Source organism: Morus notabilis, unplaced genomic scaffold (assembly GCF_000414095.1).
Source record: "Morus notabilis unplaced genomic scaffold, ASM41409v2 Scaffold224, whole genome shotgun sequence".
NCBI classification, from domain to species: Eukaryota; Viridiplantae; Streptophyta; class Magnoliopsida; order Rosales; family Moraceae; genus Morus; species Morus notabilis.
In genome coordinates, this window is record NW_010368057.1 from 220,896 (window position 1) to 241,633 (window position 20,738).

Sequence of the window (20,738 nt, forward strand, 5' to 3'; positions counted from 1 at the left end):
GACCTGTGCTCGGGGTCGTTTGCATCTGCTTCCTCGGCATTGATGTACCCTTGCACTCGTGCAAGGAATTCTTTGTAACTGGACGGGATCTTCCAGTTCAGCTATCTCTTGAAGGGGGTAATTTTTGTCATGCTAGATAATGCCCCCATCAAGGCCTCCCTGTCGGTTATGTCTGTTGTTGCGGCGACAGCTTCCCATACCTTGCGAGCCACTCTTTTAATGACTCGTTTGGCTTCTGGTATATTGTTGTCAAATTCTGCTTTGGAGGGACATATTTTTGTACTCCCATAAACTGAAGGGAAAATGCTTCCTTCAACTCGTCTCAGCTTGAGATGGAGTTTGGTTTTAGCGTTCGAAACCATTTCTGGGCAGAGTCCGTTAGATGGTTTCGGAAGGCTCGGCACATGATCTCCTCGGCATATCCATGCAAGAGCATGTGCCCCGTGTACATTTCTAGGTGATCATCGGGATCCCCTCTGCCGTCATATGGTGCGATCGAGGGTGACCTGTATTTATCGGGGAGAGATGGCGCCATAATTTCCTCGGTAAACGGGTGGTCGTGCGTCCGGCTAGGTGTGATGTCGACGTTCACCACCTCGGCCACTCACCCTATATTTTTCTTTAGGTCGGCGACATTGCCCGTGAGCTTTTGCTCTAGGCTGGCCATGCGCTCCATAATGGCTAGTGCCTCCTCTGTAGAGATTGCTGAACCAGCTCCTCTTGACGCTTCTGCCCTTTGTGCATTGGGTCCGCCTCTGGCTCGTCCGCCCACTTGCACCGACCCCGCATCTTCTAGAAGGTTTCTGCCTGGGTTCTGAGGTGGCGCTTCGGGGTTTCCTAGGCCTCTGGCTATTTGGTTCTCAGGAGCTCAGAGTCCGGCGGCCCTTAGACGATTGCCGGTGGATTAGGAGGGCCGAGGCCTGGGATCACCTCTAAGATTTTCACTGTCCCCGATTCCTTCTGGGATATCTTGGCGGTCACCGGGGTTGTGGTTTCCAGCCACGACAGCTTCTAACAGTCTCGGGGCGTCTTCCAGAGGCGGCATTGAGTTTCTTCCCTCTAAGCGCTCAACTACAGTCATCAGTCCCCGCACCAGGTCGGTTAGGGTAATGAGCTGGGCTTGCATCTGCACAGGGTCTGGTTGTGGCATGTCTGGGGGTGGGGCTCCATTTCTAACCGGAGGTAGGTCTTCTTCCATTCCCTCGTTTGCCGGATGTGCTGTAGTTTCTTCCATTTGGCCGCCTTAGTTGATGGCCTCAATTCTTCTTCTTAGAGGCATGTCAACAAACGTATGAACAAGAGATTCTGGGTTCGGTCCCCAGTGGAGTCGCCAATTGTTGATGGTTGAATTTCGTCAACAGAAATACGCCGGGTTACCCACTGGTATCCCGTTGGGTTACCGGCTGGAAATTAACGGTATATTTGAAACTATGCTATAAAGTGTTTGTTGTGTTTTGTAAGCATGAGTGTAATGCTTGTATAAGAGGACACCCGAGATTTATAGTGGTTCACTCCGTTAATGAAAAGCTACATCCACTTGTGTATGATATATTTCTTTTGGACTTTTTACAATTTACATGCACGTATATTCTCTCTATGATTCAATACTCGAGGAGTCCATCCCCATTGTGTATGGGGCTTTGCCCTTTTTATAGCTCAAGCTTCCTTCGTGGGTGGTTTTCCTTCGTAGGTAGAAGTACTCGAGTGGTATACCCTTCTAGGCCTGAGCCGTAGCCCACTAATCACCTTTTGGACTGTTCACTCAGCCAATTGATCTTCTATTACGGCTCTGTGGATTCCTGTAATCCTTCACTGCCCATTGTAGGGCGGTTTATGGGTTTGCAATTAATGCCCATATTGCAGACGTCTCCCACCCCTAGACGTAACTTGTGATGTCATGCTCATTTCTGAAGAGTATTCCGCTCGTCGTCTGTGCCGCATAGACCTCGTGTCCTTTCTGACAGTCGACCATTTCTAGAGGAAGTTTGTTGCATAAGTTTTGACGACACAACTGGTCGATGCCCTAATTTGGGCCTTTCTTTGTAGCGTCGAGGGGAAGCGAGCTTCAAGCGTCGAGGGTTGTCACCTTTTGAAAGAAAGTAGGGTCACGTGTTACGCTGTCGCCGTTCCACATATCACTCATATTTTCTCACACAACACAATTTATGACGCAAAAATACAATTTATACTTATCTTTATCAGTGTCCCCCAAAAGAAACTTTATGATCGGTAAAAGATCCGCTAATTTTAAAATTTTTATCTTTACAAGTGCCCCACCCAAAGAAAATAAAATCTTTTATAAGTTCCACCACCCAAAGAAAAGTTTGGAACTTCCAATAACAACAATATATATAGCACATGGCTCTCCGTGCCTCCGCTATATAAAAAGGAGGAAAAATGTGCACCAATTGCACGTGAGTCACTGCATAGTGCAAATTCCAATACAAACTGAACAGTTCGTTTTGTTAATTGAAATTAGAATAACTTTTAATTATAGTATTTTCTATCCTAAAAATTTAAATTTAATTTAATTTATTACATTATTTTTTTAATATAAAATTATTTTTTAACTCAAATTTTAAACTCTTAATTAAAAACAGCGAAACAAACGGAAAAATATAAGAACAGTGGAAAATAACACCGGTTGAATACCTTTTCCATTTGACAAAAAAAGGAGAAAATAAGAGTAACACCTACTCAAATAATAATAATAATAATAATCTATACAACTAAAGAAAAATGGAATTTTGGGCAGGTATAACGAAATGTTTCGTCATTCTCTTTTTTTTTTTTTTAAGAAAATAATTCAGTGTGCTTGGATTCACTTGCCTGTTTACTTCACTGATTCAAATTTATAATTCGAGTTGAGATGTGATTTTATATGAGAGTTTTTTACTGTAGTAAAAAAGTTAGATGTGATTATTTCTGAGAACTTTTTATTATAACAAAACTCAAATTCTAAACTCGAATTGGTGAAGTGAACGGGCAATGTTTCCGTCTATGATTGGAAGGCAACTTCAGTGGGATCCACGTGGCAGCGTGTCATTGGAAAGTTCAACGACGCAAAAATGTGTCAAAGTTCCAGTGGCTGTAGAAACGAGCTCATGTAAATCATACGGCAGCAGATCTCACGCGAACATGAACAGATATGTACACGTACTGGCGCGACAGACCTCCGCGCGCCCTTGGCTGGGCGTGATTTCACGCGCGAATCTTAGTCGTTGAGTGTCTCAATCCGACAACCGAGATTCGTTCTGAATTTAATTATTAATTTTTATTGTCTATTTTGTTTATTTGTTTGTTTTTAACTCATTAATTGGCTGATTTTGTCCACTTTAACACTTTTTTGTATTAAATTTTTGATACTACTCATTTAAAAACACTATAAGTAATTCAAATAAAGAATAAAATTAAATAAAAATACACTAAAATAAATTAAAAACGCACTAAATTAAATAAAAAATTAGTGAAACAAAACAAAATAGAACTAATTTAAAACACAATAAAATAAATCAAAATTTTTTTCTTCTTATTTTTTGTTTCAGATCTTTTCGCATTTTTGTCTTCATTTATTTTATGTCCTTTTATTCTTCTTTTCCTTTTTTTCTTAAATAATTTGTATAAACGTTATTTTAAATAAATTACGCTCATAATAAAGTCTAAATTTCTGTTTTATTATTATTTATTCTATTTGTTATTTATTTTAATTGATTTTTTGTCTGATTTTTTCCGTTTTTATACTGTCTTGCACCCCAGTTCCCTTCAAATAAAAATGCTATAAATAATTAGAATAAAAAATAAAATTAAACAAAAATACATTAAAATAAAATAAAATAACATCTAATTAAATAAAAATAAATTAAACAAAATAGAACTAATTTAAAACACAAAAAAATAAATTAAAATCTTTGTTTCCATGTTTTTATTTCGGGTCTTTTCCGTTTTCGTCCTCATTTGTTTTATTTATTTTTTTAATAAAGGGTCTCCCTCATCACCGGACAAAAAAGGAAAAACAAAAAAAAAGCTATATAACCAGACTATTTCATTGCAGATGCATAATAATAGTATATTATTATTAAATTACCGACTCATTTCATTTACTCTCTGAAGTCCTCACCACCAACAATGGCATCGGAGCAGCAACTCGAGCCATGGCACGACCTGAGTGGGAGGGTGGTGATGGTCACCGGAGCCTCATCGGGGCTCGGCCATGAGTTCTGCCTCGACCTCGCCAAGGTCGGCTGCCACGTCATCGCGGCCGCTCGCCGCGTCGACCGCCTGAAGTCCCTCTGCGACCAAATCAATAATGTCGTTCTGCCCACCCAGTCGTCGTCGTCTACTGATCTCAGAGCGGTGGCGGTGGAGCTCGATGTCTGCGCCGACGGGCCCACCATTGAGAAGTCCGTGCAGAAGGCTTGGGAAGCCTTTGGGAGGATTGATGCTTTGATTAACAACGCGGGATTCAGAGGTTTTTGTTTTGTTTTGTTTCGTTTTGTATTTATTTATTTATTTATTTTCCAAATGTTTCTCTTCTGTTAAAATTCATTTATGATTGTTTTCGAGCAAATTTATGCGCGCGCGTGTATATATATATATGTTCTTTTTCTGCTTTGGTTTTTTGTACTAACTGGGTCTTATACAATAGAGAATCAAATTTTATTTGTATTTGATTTCTTCCCAATGTTTTTTGTTTTTGTTTTTTTTTAAGTGTTAGTATTGGACTTTGAGGAAGAGAATTTTGTGTAAATGTCGTAGTCTGTTAGAATGTTAGAATTTTGACTTTGTTATTGTTACTATTTTGTTCTGAATTTTTATAGTTTGTATGTTGATTTTGTTAAAGGGAATCCCTTTTTTATTCACGGAGGATTAGTTTTTTTTGGTTATTAGAGAAGCTGCTGAATTAAAATGAATGTTTTCATTCTTTTGATTCTTTCTTTTTCATTATTTGAAACTCGAGACATATGGGAAAATTACGGACCACAGACTCTTCATCTTAAAGTTGTTTTGTTAATCTGCTATAAATTTTATCAGACGCAAACGTGGCCTTATGGCACAAATTTTATCAGAGAAGTACATATTCCAGTAAAACCCAGATAAGAAGATGTAGTTCTAACATATATAACTACAAAATCTAGTGCCTCAAACGAGTATATACATTATTTAAACGGATTAGTACTATACATATCTGTATAGTTGCAAGACAAATTTGAGCTCTTTTGCTATATTGCATTGCAATTTGATATCAATATATGTTGCTTCAGTTTTAGCCAAATTTTGATTTCAATCTCTGGATGCGTAAACTGTAAACAAAGGTTTTTGTTACAAATTTCCTCAAAATGTGTGAAGACAGAAGTTTATAGTTATATTTGTGTGCCTTTAGGTAATGTGAAATCTCCATTGGACTTGTCTGAGGATGAATGGGACACTGTTTTTAACACAAACTTGAAAGGAACTTGGTTGGTGTCGAAGTACGTCTGCAGACTGATGCGCGATGCAGGTCGAGGAGGGTCGGTCATCAACATTTCTTCTATTTCCGGGCTTAACCGTGGTCAGTTGCCTGGGGGACTCGCATATTCTGCTTCGAAGGCCGGTGTGAACACGTTGTCAAAGGTAATGACATGTAACTTTGCCGCTGATTTGAGATGAAACACTGTTATAGACATGCTTGTCAAATTAAGTGCGGTTGTTGACCTTCAAACTGAAATGATAAGAAAATTCTATTAAGGAATGACCGAATAGAGAAAAGAGAAAATACACTAAAACAAAATCGCATAATAGGAAAAAAAGAATAAAAAGAATAAAATTCAACGTTTTTGTGTTTTTTTTTCTTTCAATTATAGTGCCAATTTCTAAACGTGTAACTTGGGGTTCAGCTAGGACAGGGAAGGAATGGTTGAGGCTTTTAGTTTGTTGCAAGTTTCTTAGCTAAGATGTGTTTACTTGCTGGTTATTATTGCGTATGGACCCAAGTGATATAGTTATCATTCAGATTCTTATTTTGCCTTTTCCTCTTCAACTTACCTTATTCTGCTCTCTATTTGGCAATTAGTAACTAATGTATTGTATATTGGAAACTACCCTTGAGAATTGAGATCACTCATTGAAAGACCTCAAAAACTCTCCAATTTCCTTTTATGTTTCGACTTCTTATTGTAAATTTTAAATCTGTCGTCGTAATCTTTATCATTTTTTTTTAATGTAAATGGAGAACGAATAACTTACATCAAAGAAGCTTAGCACATCCCAAGTAGGTTGGCCCGCCTACGAAACTCGTCCTCCTATTCGTTACCAACTAGTATGCCTACACCTTGAGAACAATAGTATGTCATAATATCAGTCACTTCCAAGTTTTTACAATATGGAAAGCCTAAAAGAAGTCTAGTAGCTTATAGGCTAATCTAAGGCCTCATTCAGTTTGTTGCTTTGAGTTTTTAATTTGAGCTGAGATGTGATTTTATATAAAAGTTTTTTACTATAGCAGAAAAAGTTAGATGTGACTTTTTGTGAGAGCTTTTAACTGTAGTAAAATTGAAATTGAAAACTCTTAGGCCTCGTTCGTTTCGCTGATTCGAGTTTAGAATTTAAGTTTTGCTACAGTAAAAAACTCTCATAAACAGTCACATCTAACTTTTTTACTACAGTAAAAAGCTCTCACATAAAATCACATCTCAACTCGAATTCTAAACTCGAATCAGCGAAACGAACGAGGCCTTAGTGTTGTCCACTTCTTGGATTATTCTTGATTTCATTAGTGATAAGAAGAAGACTTATGTGTAATCATACTGATAGAGAAGAGATGACAGGTTATGGCTCTTGAATTGGGGCCTTACAAGATCAGAGTGAATTCAATATCACCGGGGCTCTTCAAGTCTGAGATTACTGAAGGCCTCATCAAGAAAGATTGGCTATCCATTGTAGGTGAGAGAATTGTGCCTTTAAGGACTTTTGGCACCTCGGATCCGGCATTGACGTCGCTTGTTCGATATTTGATACATGATTCTTCGGAATACGTTTCGGGAAATGTTTATGTCGTCGACGCTGGTTCTATCTTGCCGGCGGTCCCTATTTTTTCTTCTCTTTGAATTTTGTGGTTTTTTTGGCATTCCCTGTTTCGCCAGTTATGAGTGAAAGAACGCAAAGACAGTAGAAAGATTTGAATATTTGATAAACGGCCTGAATGTCGTTTCCCATTACCATGTAATAACTAATAAATACTATCTATTAAGGCTGTTTGCTTTGGGAAAACGATGATCCATAAATTAGTGCCGTAATGTTCCACTATTTTTTGTTTTTTCAATCTTAATATTTCTAGCGTTTTGTGTTTTGTATTTTTTTTTTGAAAGACAATTATTTTTGCTTAGTTTTACTTGAAATCTGCTTTCGTTAAACTTTTCAAAGGGGAAAAAAAAAACAAAAACTAATGTCTGTATACTTCATTTAGTGATATATGTATATTTCATTTAGTGAAACTATCAAATATATTTCTTCAGAAAAATGTATGTTTTTTTTTTGGTTAAAAAAAAAAAACATAAAGAGATGTCTGTATATTATTATGACAGCTTTTTTTTTTTTTTGTTTTGAAAAAGTACGATTCAAATGTTTTTGACCAAAACTTTATTTTTTATTTAATGGTAAATTCAAAGTCAAAGATATAAATTATTCTTTCGTCAAGAATTTTAAAGCATGACTTATATAAAAATAGTATAAAAGAGTGTAATAAATATTACGAAAATAATTAAAAACAAAAACCTTTGAATTTGTTTTACGGGGGTAGAAATACCATTGACGTAAATATGAAAAATATAATTGTACCGAAAAAATGAAAAATATAAGAAACAATTAAAGAAAAATGGAAAAATTATCTACGCAAAGAAGTGATCCTGACATATCCTAAATTGGGTAAGATTATATATATCCGAATGTAAATAGGAGTTGAATTACTAAAGAGTTTAATTTTTAATTTTATAATAGTTGGTCTTATTGTTTTAATTCGTTTGGTTGAATATTTTTGTGTTGTTAATGGACATTCTATCCACGACTTAAAAATAGAACTGCGGGGTAAGCAGTTTGAATTCTTCTTTTGAGTTTTATTGAGAATGGTTTTACTCATCTGGTTGTTTTTCTTCATGGCAACTTTGGTTCTTGTTCTTCAAGATAACTTTGGTGTCTATGAAGAATATAAAACGCCTAAAGTTTGGGGGGTCTTATGCGAAAAAGATGGGCAGGATGATATATATTGGTTTTGTAGGGGGATTTAGTCATCAATTATGAGCTGCCAATTAAATACTACACACAAGAGCTGGGTTATGAGGTCTACTTGCATCCAGTGGCGGATTTAAATACAGCTCAGTGGAGGCTACCGTCCCAATTCAAAATTTTTTTTTTTAAATATTAATTTTTAAAATTTTAAAATTTTACACTTAAACTCCTACTGAAATAATTTATGCTCACACTAAAATAAATATATATTTTTATATGTCTCCACTAAGATAATTTATTAAAAAAATTTAATATACACCCTCATTAAAATGAAAAGTTGACTCCATCACTGCTTGCACCGGATTTTGTAAGTTACTAAAAGCCGCCTTACGCCTTATGCAAGTCCGATTGTTATGGCCTTCTTTACCACATTTGTCACTTCATATTGGAGGCTCAAGCGTTCTCACTCTCTGGCCTTCTTGGCCGCCTTCTTTATTTAGGCTTCAACATTGGAGGCAATGCAGATTTAGCCCACTCGTCTTGGTCGGTCTCTAATGGCAGATATCTTATATACATAAGTATTAAGATACACCCTCTTGTACTAATGACGAACATATTCCTCAGGATCTTGGCCCATTTTCCAAATACAGGCAATGGCATATGAGCATGGAATCCCAGAGTGTCACCATTTTCTCCATGAACAAGTTCTCACATGATAAGCCTCGTTTAGTTCGTTAATTCGAGTTTTCAATTCGAACTGAGATGTGACTTTTAACTGTAGCAGAAAAAAAGTTAGATTTGACTTTTTATGAGAGCTTTTAACTGTAGCAAAACTGAAATTGAAAACTCAAATCGGTAAAATGAACGAGACAATAGTTTGTATCAAGTTGAATGCGTGTCACCCTTCATGACGCATGTAAGACAGTTTTTGTCCCATTCAAGCTTCCACCAACTTGTTCAGTGAGATATCACACTTTAGAATGGTCCTGAAAATAGCCCCTGGTCCAATGAGCCAAGCCTCTTTTCCATCTACCATTCAAAAGCCTTCAGGTCCTCATTTGTAATATCTTCCGCGACGGAGTTAAACCGTGCCTCAGTTGCGGCCTTTGCAACTGCCATCATATTCATCTTGAGTGTTTGATCCTAAATTTTCAATTTTATTAGTAGCCAATTTCCTCATCCTATAGGCCTTATGTCCTGTTACATTGCAGAGTGTTTGCTTTCGGACTTTGGCGACAAAATCAGCTGCAGATCAGTTACCACTCCCTCGAAAATCTTCAACAGGTTTTCCACAGCAAGCCAATTAGAAGTGGTAAATCTGCTTCAGTTTATTCTTCCACGTTTGTTCCGAAATGCAAGTCTTAGGCCTCGTTCATTTTACCGATTTAAATTTTTAGTTTTAGGGCTCTATAGTTAATAAAACATCTAATTTTTTATGTTACGGTTAAAAACTAGAAGAAAATATCATATTTTAGCTCGAATTGAAAATTTAAATCTACGAAGTAAACGAGACTTTAATAAAGAACTTTTCATGAGTCTTGGAAGAATCGCACACCCATGCATCATCTTTTCCAATTAAAATTGCATGAATGCATCACATTGAAGCTTTAAGGGTCTGTTTGATAGGGTGGATTGAAAGGTGGAAGGATAGGGGTGGGGGAAATGAGGGAGGGGAGCTTTTTTTGTTTGTTTGTTTGGTTGGGTGGATTGGTCAAGGGAGTGGAATCTCGTAAGAATCTTCCCTACTTAGGATGGATTGGTGACGGAGACAAAAGTCACAATATGACATTACAAATTTAACTCTCTTTTGTTGGAAACTCGTACCACTTAATAAGTAGGTTTTTATTTTCCTGCAAAACTTCATCTCATTAATAATTAATAAATGAATTTCATCTCAGCAAATATAGTTATCATATTTTTCAAAGACAGAATAATAAGTTCAAAATTTACGCAGTTTGCGTATGTATGCTAACATATATTTAAAAAAAAAAAACATATTTAATATTAGATGTTTATACTATTCGAATGCATTCAGCAGGAACATTATTTATATTACTATAATATTTCGGTGTTATGTATTGATAACGCACCAATTAACATGCTAACTAAATAAATTCAATTTATTTTCTAAAACGATTTATTTATCACGCGTAACATAATACTTTTATAAATAATAGCAATCCTTTCTTTACTTTCCACTTTTAATACCAAAGGGATGTATAACTATAATCTTTCCTTCCTATCATACCAAACAACGTTAAATAAATTTACAATCCTTCCCTTCCTTCGTATTATTCTTCCCTCACAACCTATCTATCCTTTCCTCATTCTATCCTTCCTACCAAACATACCTTAAGTGACACACACAAAAGACAAGAAACAAAAAACAAAAACAAAAATGCCACACATCCCAAACATCATGAAACAGAACAAATTTGTGGTCATGAAGTCACTTTGATATCGAGAGTTTTGCACATTACAAGTAACACCCATAAAAATTACCAAAAACCTAACACCAATGTATCTAACTATGTGATTTGCACTGCTCACTGCTACTATAGGTAATGAAAATGACAAATTTAGACTTACCATTGATGGGATATCAAACTTGTGCATGAAGTGGAAGCTCATAATATTGACCTTGTTGATTTCAGGACTTAATCAACTGGGAAATGATATTGGTGTGTACTTGGCAATGTTGATCGACGAGCTAAGGAGATTATGGGAAAGAGATATCGAAGTTGAGGATGGTTTCCATCAAGAGACCTTCACACTCCGTACAATGTTGATGTGGACCATTAATGACTTCCCTGCATATGAAAACCTATATGGGTACTTAGTTAAGAGTTCCATAGATTGCTCCGTTTGCATGATAGAGACATCTATCTGGTTGAAAAATAGAAAGAAGACGTTTTATGATGGTCATAGGAGATTCTTGCCTATGAATCATCGATACCGCAAAAAAAAAAAAAAAAAAGAAGCATTTATTGGTAAGACTGAAGAAAGACCACTTCCAAAACCGTTGATAGGGAAACAAATATTTGAGATGGTCAAGAACGTGAAAGTGGTTTTTTGGAAGAAGAAAGGAACAAATAATGAGCCGGCGATTGGACCTTAAAAGAAGAAGTTAATTTTTTTCAAACTTTCATATTGGAGTTTACTCTTCGTTAGTCATTATTTGGATGTCATGCATATTGAGAAAAATGTTTATGAGTCAATATTTCGCACGTTGCTTGACATCCCTAGTAAAATGAAAGATAGTCCAAAGCACGGTTAAATCTCGTGGAGATGCAAATTGGATGTGACTTGGGTCCTGAAGAAAAAAGCACTTGCACTTACATACCTTTGGCTAAGTATACACTATCGAGACAAGAAAAGAAAAAGTTCTGTGAGCGACTTACTTCCGTCAAAGTTCCAAAAGAGTATTCTTCCAATTTCAAGAATTTGGTGTCGGTGAAGGACTTAAAAATTATTAGAATGAAGATGCACGATTGTCACAAAGTGATGCAATAATTGTTGCCACTTGCTTTGAATGGAATTCTAACAAAAGATGTTAGATATGCACTTACTAAGTTTTGCTTTTTCTTTAACTCCATATGCTCGAAGGTAGTACATCTAATGATGTTGGATACAATACAATCAGTGTAACTCCTCAACCCCTTATGGGTTCCACCTTGCGGGACCTCAACATAGTCGGGTCTTCTACCTGTTACTCATACGTACTGTTCCTATAGGCACCTAACGGTTCTTAGGAATTTTTTTGCGTCCCCCAACACTTGAAACCACTCTCTGCTTATAAGGTTCTTATTGGTACCAATTGATCTGGAAGGTGTGCAAAAAGATTGATATTCGTTATATTTTTTCTTATGCCGTCGTCTTCTTCTTCTACTGAGGTATTTCTTTCTTTCTCTCTCCTTTTTTTTTTTTTTTTTGGATTTAGAGTCTTTGAATATCTCTCGTATGTCTAATTTTTGTATCGTCTCAAGTTATTGTTATTAACTTGATTGGATTTTAGCCGTCTCAAGTCTCTGACAGATTGATTTGCTATTAAGGCATGTTGTCATTGGTTATATTCTTATTCAATTAATGAATATAAGAAGGATTTACCAACTCTTCTATTGAATCTTGATTTATATGATTTCAAGCACTCAGAAACGAGTATGCCTCTACAGATTAAAAAATTTGCTATATTTTTCTATTATTGTGGTTGTATCTGTTATTTCATCTTTGATATAATTTTGCATATCATAGATTTCTTTGCTTAATGGTTTTTCTAAACCTTTGCATTATCAGTGTCGTTTCGACTTATAAGTCGATGGTATCTTGTTTATCTCTGAATTTCAGCTAGCAGATGCGAAGGATTTAATGGAAGCGATTCGAGAGGCTGAAGGTGCTCGTGTTCCCATGTTAACTCCTAATCTTAAAGTAGCAAGATAATAGATCATAAACTGAATCTGTTTTTATCTATCTTATCAAGAAAAAATCTTTACTTATTCTATCTGAGTTACATGTTAATGTGTTTGTTGTATCTGAATTTAGCAAAGATGGACTGGTTAAAGGCAATTATTGAAGGGTAAGACTTGAGTGGTACACTTTAACAGTGGAGGTTCTAAGCGTAATACTGCCATGTCATTGCCGCAGCTCCTCGAGTCGACCATCACAAGTTCCTCCGCGCGGGACCAAATCAATTATGTGGTTTGGTTGCTTCAGCTGTGATTGTCGTCTTCTTCTTCGGATGGTTTGAGAATAATCGCCGTTAGGGCTGTGGTATTAATGGACCAGTACAAGTTCTAGCATCTCAAACGAGCATATACATTAAGCTATGGGATATTTAGGTCTCGTTTAGTTCGCTGATTCGAGTTAAGATGTGACTTTATATGAGAACTTTTTGCTGTAGTAAAAAAGTTAGATGTGATTGTTTCAGAGAATTTTTTACTGTAATAAAATTTAAATTTTAAACTCGAATCGGTGAAATAAACGGGAGCCTTAAGCAAGTTTTTATTTTTATTTTTATACTGAGAATTAGACTTTGCATGTTAGAAAGCACGACAGCTAAAACATGGTAGCTATAGAGGGAGCTAACTCCTAAGAGAGAAACAACCAGAGGCACCCGTAAGAAGGACCCATTTTGCGATTCTACCGCACATTCATTCTCTAACATAGGGATCCACTCAAAAGCAACATCCGAACAAAAGTTTAGTGCATGTTTGGTTGGGGGATTGAGGGATTCAAATCCCCTAATTAAAATCAAATCAGTGTTTGGAAAGACAAAAATAAACAGTAAAAAATGTGATTTGAAAAGTGATTGGGATCATTTTGGGGCCTGATTTCAGAATCAGGCCCCCCCCTGATTCACCCGTTTGAAACCCCAGTGCACAGTAAAATTTACTGTGCACTTAATGCTCACACCCAACTTCCAACGACCCTGGCTTCCTCTCCCATGCTTCAGCAGAGAATCTGCAGTCCCTTTTGCCTCTCGCATGGGTGAACAGCCGAGATTCCCTCTGGCTTTTTCTCTCTTTTCCAGTCTTCTTGTCTATTCCCAAACGTCCTCGAACGTTGTTCGCAAGTTCCCCTTCAGTCGCTGTTGATGAGAAGTGGCCGGAGTAAAGGGGTTTTTATCAACAATCAAAGAAAACTCCAGATTCGGTACCGATTTCACCGATACTACGAAAGCAAGCTCATTCCTCGACTTCACCGGAGAGAGGTCAGAAGGTCGTTGAGGACTCGGAAGAAATCATCTTCTGCGTTTGGAGTGCTGCATCCGTTGTCCTTCATCTCGTCGTCGGATTCAAACTCTGTAACAGTAAGTTATCCTCACCTTGTATTTCTCGTTGGTTTCTGGATGTGACTTTTGGTTTCTGGAGAGTGGATAGTGATTTCGTCTGTGACTTTAGTTTCTGTAGACTGGATAGTGTTTGATTTGGTTGTGATTGTGGTTTGTCGAGACAGTGCTAGACTTGGTTGTGATTCCGGGTTCAACTTTTGTTTTCTGGAGATAGTGTTTGCTTTCTGAGATCTTGGTGCATTTGTTTCTGAACTAGGTTAAATATCAACAAAATTTTTGCTCATTCGCATAAGAATTCTAGTGAAAAATTTGTCTATAGATGAGCTTCTTTCCCCCTCTGAAACTTCTAAGAAAATGGTTCCAACTCTCATTGCCGAATAGTGAGAAAAATAGGAAAACGACAACGCCAAAATTTTGAGAAACAAGGAATTTTGATAACTTTTGATTTGTTTCTGGCAGTTGGTTTGATAATCCTGATATGGTTTTTGATTTGTTTTACGTTTGATTACAATAGTTCCTGTAAGTAATTTGGGGACTGTGAGTAATAGATCTACTATTTTTTTTTTTTTAAAGAAATGCCAACGAGAATAATGATAAGTATAACTAAGCTGGACTATAGTTGTGTTTAATGTTCAGTTGTGTTAAGCTTGTTTTAATGTTCAGTTGTGTTGCATCTGGACTATAGTTTTCATATATATATATATATATATGTATATAATCCTATATATCTTACCAAGAATCGGTTAGAGATGGTAATTTCTTTTCTTCTTATTTTTTTAACTTCGGTGGGCCCTTTTTTTAATAATGAATAGGAATGATGTTCTGTTTAAGAACTCAGGTCCTAAGGACTTGAAACTTAAAAAAAAAAAAATGAATTGACCTAATGAAAAGAAAGAACTCAGGTCCTAATGTTCAGTTGCGTTGCATCTGGACATATTTTTTATATATATATGTATGTATGTATGTATATATACTAATCCAATATGTCTTACCAAGAATCCAATGTGTATATATACTAACGAGCAGTGCAAAATACCCCTATCAATAGAGGTGATCCATATCTGCAAGCAAAAAAAAAACAGTGTTAAAAAGTCTGTGGCCAAAATTCCAGGGAGGTTTCTGGATACCAAAATTCTAGGGAAGTTTGGTCCCCTTTTGAGTTAAAAGCCCCCTGGGAGGCAGGTTTGGTCCCCCTTAGTTTGGTTTGTTGTTGTTGTAGTTGTTTTTTAGTTTTGTTGTCATTTTGTGAATGTGGTGTCTTCCGTTTTTGCATGTGTTGTCCTGCTCCTGGTTGTGATCTGCGTGCGTAGATGCCAAGAAAAACTAGAGATGAGAGGCCACTTTTTTGGAGCCCTGCTGCAGAGGCTTTTTTGCTAGAGAAATTTTACGAATACCACGACACTAACCATGGTCGCCTACCAGAAACTCATCATTATAATCACTGGGCCTCAAAAATGGCCGGCTTTTTTGATGGCTATGTTCCCGATGGTGAGCGTCTTAAGGAGAAACGCCGACGATTGGGTAAGGTATACGCCGCGTACAAAATGTTACAAAGTCATACAGGAGTAGGATGGGATTCTACCACTTCAACTTTCACTTGTTCTGAGGAGCTACAGAAAGATCTTTGTAAGGTAACATATGACATTGATTATAATCACAATAACAGTGACATATTTAAATTGTTACAAACTTACCTCTCTACTTAGAGGTTACTAACCAATTCTCTAATTTATTTTTAGCGAAACCGCGATGTGAAAACAGTGTTTACTAATGGATGGAAGCTGAACGAGGCGTACTTGGCTGCCCTATTCCCCAGTAGAGTTAGAGCTACTGGATTAGGTGCATATCACCCAAGTGTAGGAGAAGAGGCAGCGGATGATGCACACATGGAGGATGTTACTGCTGCCGATGAACAACAACAGCCAACCAGAGATGCTCCATACCAAAATAGTGATGATGACGATGTGCGTGATGATCTTTCCAGCCGCGTTGAACGTTATGGACGGCGAAATACAACAAATATCGCCTCATCGTCACGTGGGATTCAGAAAAGACAGTCCAGAGCAAGGAAATCCAACGATTCTTCGCGGGAGATGCTACTCTCATATGTTAAGGACATGAGAGATGATTTGAGAGAGGATCTTCATACAGACAAGGAAAGCCAGCCATCTTTGAACACCGTCAATGGCCCTAATGAAGCTGATATCATCCTAAATTCGCTTGCAGAGATGGGACTTGATAAGCGTATGCAAACACATGCTTTTGACAAAATCATGAGTTCCCCTACTTGGCGGCCAGTTTGGGGCAGAATTGATGATGACATTAGGCGGAACTTTATTAGTGACTTTATTGAAGTCCCACAAACTCCAGCCCTGCATCTGTTTCGGGATCCTTATAGCCAGCCACCTCGCAACTTCTCTCAAGTCCCAAATCCCTACAACCAGCCACCTAACCCATACAATCACCCACCTAACCCCTACATCCAGCCACCTAATTCATACAATCAGCCTCCACAGCCCTATAACCAACCACCAAACCATTACAACCGCCCACCTACGCCTTAAATGGCGAATGTTAGTGCCAAATGGTCCGATTTTCCGCCATGGTGGACCACGATTTAGTGTCTACTATTTTCATTCGAGTGTTATCTACTTAGTGAGGTTTATTTGAGTCGTGTTCTCTAGTGTAATGTTTAAGTTGATTATGAGTTGTATCCTTTATTTCTGAGTAGTGCACTTGGACCATTGATCCGGATTGTTGTGGTGTAATTTTTTTAATTCCAAAATCATGACTTGGACCATTTGAGTTGTGGTTTATTTCTGAGTAATTGTTTTAAATACATTTGAGTTATTATAACCAACTCCTCATTTAGTTTGGAACGCAGGTGGTTGACGAAGTAGATTACAATAATTGAGATCATACTTGACACATTTTTTGTATTTATTTTCTCGTTACAGGTTAACGCGTAAAGCAACATCATGCAGCCACAAGGTTCAGCAAACGAAAGTCATGAAGTGGAGTCAAGCAGAACGAGACGCCGCAGAAGGGGCTTTCGTGCAGCAATACGCCTCGCTACAGCCGCCGCCATTGTTTATGATGAGTACCGGGTACCAAGGCCGATGCATAACTCTGCTTTAAGGGGTATAGACAAAGTGAACGAGTTATTAGCAAATACTAATGAGGCTGCAATGTTTAACAAGGTGCGTATGGGACCACGTGCATTTAGGATTCTTTGTGAAATACTAATAGAGAGAGGTTTGTTACAACCAACAAACAATATGAACGTCCCAGAACAAGTATTTGTCTTCTTAACCATCGTTGCACAAAGTCAAACTAATCGTGAGTCACAAGATGTATGGCAACATTCGGGGGAGACAATTTCACGAAGATTCAGTGACGTCCTAGGTGCAATTTGTGCGTTGCACGATGATTTCATTAAACCTCCCAACTATGACAAAGTTAGTGATTTTGTCCGTGGCAATCGTCATAGATATGGGACTTGGTTTAACGTAAGTTTTGTTTCTCAGTCTTATCAGTATGCCACAACTTTGGTTTATAAACACACTAACATATTTCATTATGGATCTGTTGTTCAGGACTGCATAGGTGCAATTGACAGGACTCATATACCGTGTACACCGATTGGTGTTCAAAATCAGACTGCGTACCGCAATAGGAAAGGGTTCAACTCTCTTAATGTAATGGCAGCCTGTTCATTCGATATGAAGTTCACATACATATTTAGTGGTTGGGAAGGTTCAGCACATGATGCACGAGTGCTTGCGGATGCGGTCGCCGAACCCAAGTTCAAATTCCCACATCCACCGCCTGGTAAGACCGCAACCCATCTATATGATTCTCAATTTGTTACCTGTTACAACATCCAAATTCTAACAAAATTCGTTTAACTTGCGTAGGAAAATACTATCTTGTTGACGCGGCGTACGCAAACAATAGTTGTTTTCTTGCTCCGTACAGAGGTGGGACTTACCACTTGCCTGACTACCAAAGGAGAAGTGGTGGATTTAAGGGACCTAAAGATGTTTTTAACTACAAACACTCATCCCTGCGAAATTGTATAGAGCGGACATTTGGTGTTTGGAAGGCTAGGTTCCCTATATTAAGGCGGACCAATAACACTTATCCAATGACTAAACAAGTGAAGATTCCAGTGGCATGTGCAATCTTACATAATTTCATTCACATGGTAAATGAGGGGGACTCGCTTCTAAATCAGTACTACCGTGATGGAGTACCGGTTAGTGAAATAGATCCAACCAATAGTGATGGATTTGATGACGATGACGATGACGACAATGTCCCAGAGGAGCCAACAGTAACAGGAGCTACAGTTAGCCGAACAGAGATGGGTCGTTTTAGGGATCGCCTAGCAAATGACATGTGGGTGGAATATCAAAGAAGCCGCAGGAGACAAGGTTGACAGTGCAAATCAGCAATGGGGTTCTACAATATTACTTTATATGCTTGTATCAATTATATTTGAAATATGAATGAATATACATTCTGTTAAGACCTTTCATTTTCATTTTCTTCCTCTGCTTTTTCGTGGACACATTGCTTGGACTATTCATATTATGTATGTTGTGTGTATATATATTTGTTCATTTATTTTAGTGTGCCGAAGAGAGTATGGGGGAGTTGCCATGTCTCAGGAGATCATTCTCTCAGCCTTCTGGAGGTTTTCGTGAAGCCAAAGAGGTTAGTTTGTAACACTAATAGTATTGCATTGCAAAAATGTTAACTTATGCTGCTTTGGTGGTTCTTGGTTGTTGGTGGTTCTCGGTTTGATCTTATAATGTTTGTTAGCTTTTATCATTATTATTATTATTATTATTATTATTATTATTATTATTATTATTATTATTATTATTATTATTATTATTATTATTATTATTATTATTGCATTTGTGAGAAAATTGAATGCATTTGTTATTACAGGGGACCCATTCCACGCACTAGGCGAATCCGTCTCTTTCGGAAGGTTTTCGACAGACTCCCTGGCTTGGGAGAGATGGTTGGCATTCTCCCACAATCGGTACTTGGAAGAAGTTGAGAAATTTGCTAAACCGGCTTGTTAAATAATGGAAGCCGTGGGAGACAAGTTTGATATATGCTTGGCATATTATATAATTTTATTCACATTTTTTCCATTTATTTCTCACTTAGCTTGTTATAATTTTGAGTTATAATTATTTACATAATTTTTTTCTAGTACTTCATTTTTTAAATTATATAACGAATTATTTTTTTTTTCAAATTACACGTAAAGAATTATATTTATTATATAATTTTTTAAATTACATTATTTTGGTCATGATTTAAATTCAGAAAATAAGACAACCAAACACTGATTCGAATCACATTTCAGGTTAGAATCAGAATCATGCATATACACATCCAAACGAAGGTTCTAATCACTCTGAATCATGATTCAAATCATGAATCATGGATCTGAATCAAATTACTCAAATCACCCTGATTTCAATCCTTATACCAAACGAACCCTAAATCTTTCTAGATATTCCTAATTTTTTTGCTCTTTGACCGCCTGCAATAAAACTACTACCTAGTAAAGTAAAAAATCTTAACTAATTGATATTGTCCAGAGTCTTACAGTTTAATGAATGCGCAAAACTAGACTTAAAAAAAAAAAAATTCACGTGGTTTCAGCTATCTACTATAAATGCAAATTTATCCTCACAAGTCCGGCAAAATATGCTATTGCAAATCAAATGGATTTTTTCCGATGGGCCTCTCTACTAATTTTTAACCGTTTAATATGATCAAAGTCACATTAGATTAGAAAAGTATGCATATCAAGTAGTTTTTGATACAGATCTGACAGTTGAAAAAAAAGAGAACTATTAGTAGTTTATTTTTTCTAATCCTATCAAAGAAACTCCACCAAAATTACGAACTCGCCTACAACATAAATATGATTTCAAAAATCCACAGATATGTTGTGAATTGTCTGCTTTCTATGTGTGATTTTTCTATGATGATAATGATAAGTATGATATGTTTAGTGTAGTGCTGGAACTTCGGGTTGGCGGGCCGCCCGAAGCCCGAATTTTTTCGGGCTCGGGCGGGCCGGCCCAATTCCCGCCCGTCCAAGCAAGAAATTCGGGTTCGGGCAGCCCGGATTTGACATGTCCACCCTTGCCCGCCGCCGTCTAACCACCGTATACTGCCGTCTGCCGGGATTTTTTTGCATTTTTCCGACCAAGCCCGAACTGCCCGACCCGAAAATTGCCCGAAAATTGGGTGTGCCCGAATTGCCCGACCCGAAGCCTGATTTTTTGAATTTTACCCGAATTTTTCCCGCCTGCCCGACTTGCCCGACCCGCCCGAGGTGCCCGAATTACCCGAATACCCGAAAACGGCTAGTTTTTTGAATTTTTACCTGAATTCGGCCCGAAAACCCGAGTTGCCCGAACTGCCCGAACTGCCCAAATTGCCCGAATTGCCCGAAAACGGCTAGTTTTTTTAATTTTGCCCGAAAGCCCGAGCTGCCCGAGTTTGCCCGACTGCCCGAACCCGAATTTCAAAAAACTAGCCGTTTTATCCCGTTTTTTTTGAAAAAAAATCATTTTTTAACCCCAAAATTTCCCTATAAATACCCCCCATCCCTCACACATTTTTCTCACTCAAACTCTCTCAATCCCTCTCAATCTCTCTCAATTTCTCTCAATCTCTCTCAATCTCTTTCAAGTTCTCTCAATCTCTCTCA

The 20,738-nt window shown here is 37.4% G+C and overlaps 2 protein-coding genes across 2 annotated transcripts; both read left to right on the forward strand.

Annotated features, from left to right (window-relative positions):
- Window positions 1–4,050: 4,050 nt before the first annotated feature.
- Window positions 4,051–7,190, forward strand: LOC21397821 (3-oxoacyl-[acyl-carrier-protein] reductase FabG). The gene is made up of 3 exons (XM_010114542.2): window positions 4,051–4,468; window positions 5,381–5,610; window positions 6,804–7,190. The coding sequence occupies exons 1-3, from the start codon at window positions 4,126–4,128 to the stop codon at window positions 7,080–7,082; spliced, it is 852 nt and encodes a 283-aa protein (XP_010112844.1). The 5' UTR covers window positions 4,051–4,125; the 3' UTR covers window positions 7,083–7,190.
- Window positions 7,191–16,965: 9,775 nt separating this feature from the next.
- On the forward strand, window positions 16,966–18,428 carry LOC112094717. The gene is made up of 2 exons (XM_024176338.1): window positions 16,966–17,818; window positions 17,905–18,428. The coding sequence occupies exons 1-2, from the start codon at window positions 16,966–16,968 to the stop codon at window positions 18,426–18,428; spliced, it is 1,377 nt and encodes a 458-aa protein (XP_024032106.1).
- Window positions 18,429–20,738: the final 2,310 nt, after the last annotated feature.

Excerpts from the sequence above, each read along its gene's own strand:
- LOC21397821 (XM_010114542.2), top strand. The coding sequence starts at position 4,126 with ATGGCATCGGAGCAGCAACTCGAGCCATGGCACGACCTGAGTGGGAGG. Across the intron at positions 4,469-5,380 it reads TAACAACGCGGGATTCAGAG|GTAATGTGAAATCTCCATTG; the intron begins GTTTTTGTTTTG and ends GTGTGCCTTTAG. Across the intron at positions 5,611-6,803 it reads GTGTGAACACGTTGTCAAAG|GTTATGGCTCTTGAATTGGG; the intron begins GTAATGACATGT and ends AAGAGATGACAG.
- LOC112094717 (XM_024176338.1), top strand. The coding sequence starts at position 16,966 with ATGCAGCCACAAGGTTCAGCAAACGAAAGTCATGAAGTGGAGTCAAGC. Across the intron at positions 17,819-17,904 it reads ATTCCCACATCCACCGCCTG|GAAAATACTATCTTGTTGAC; the intron begins GTAAGACCGCAA and ends TAACTTGCGTAG.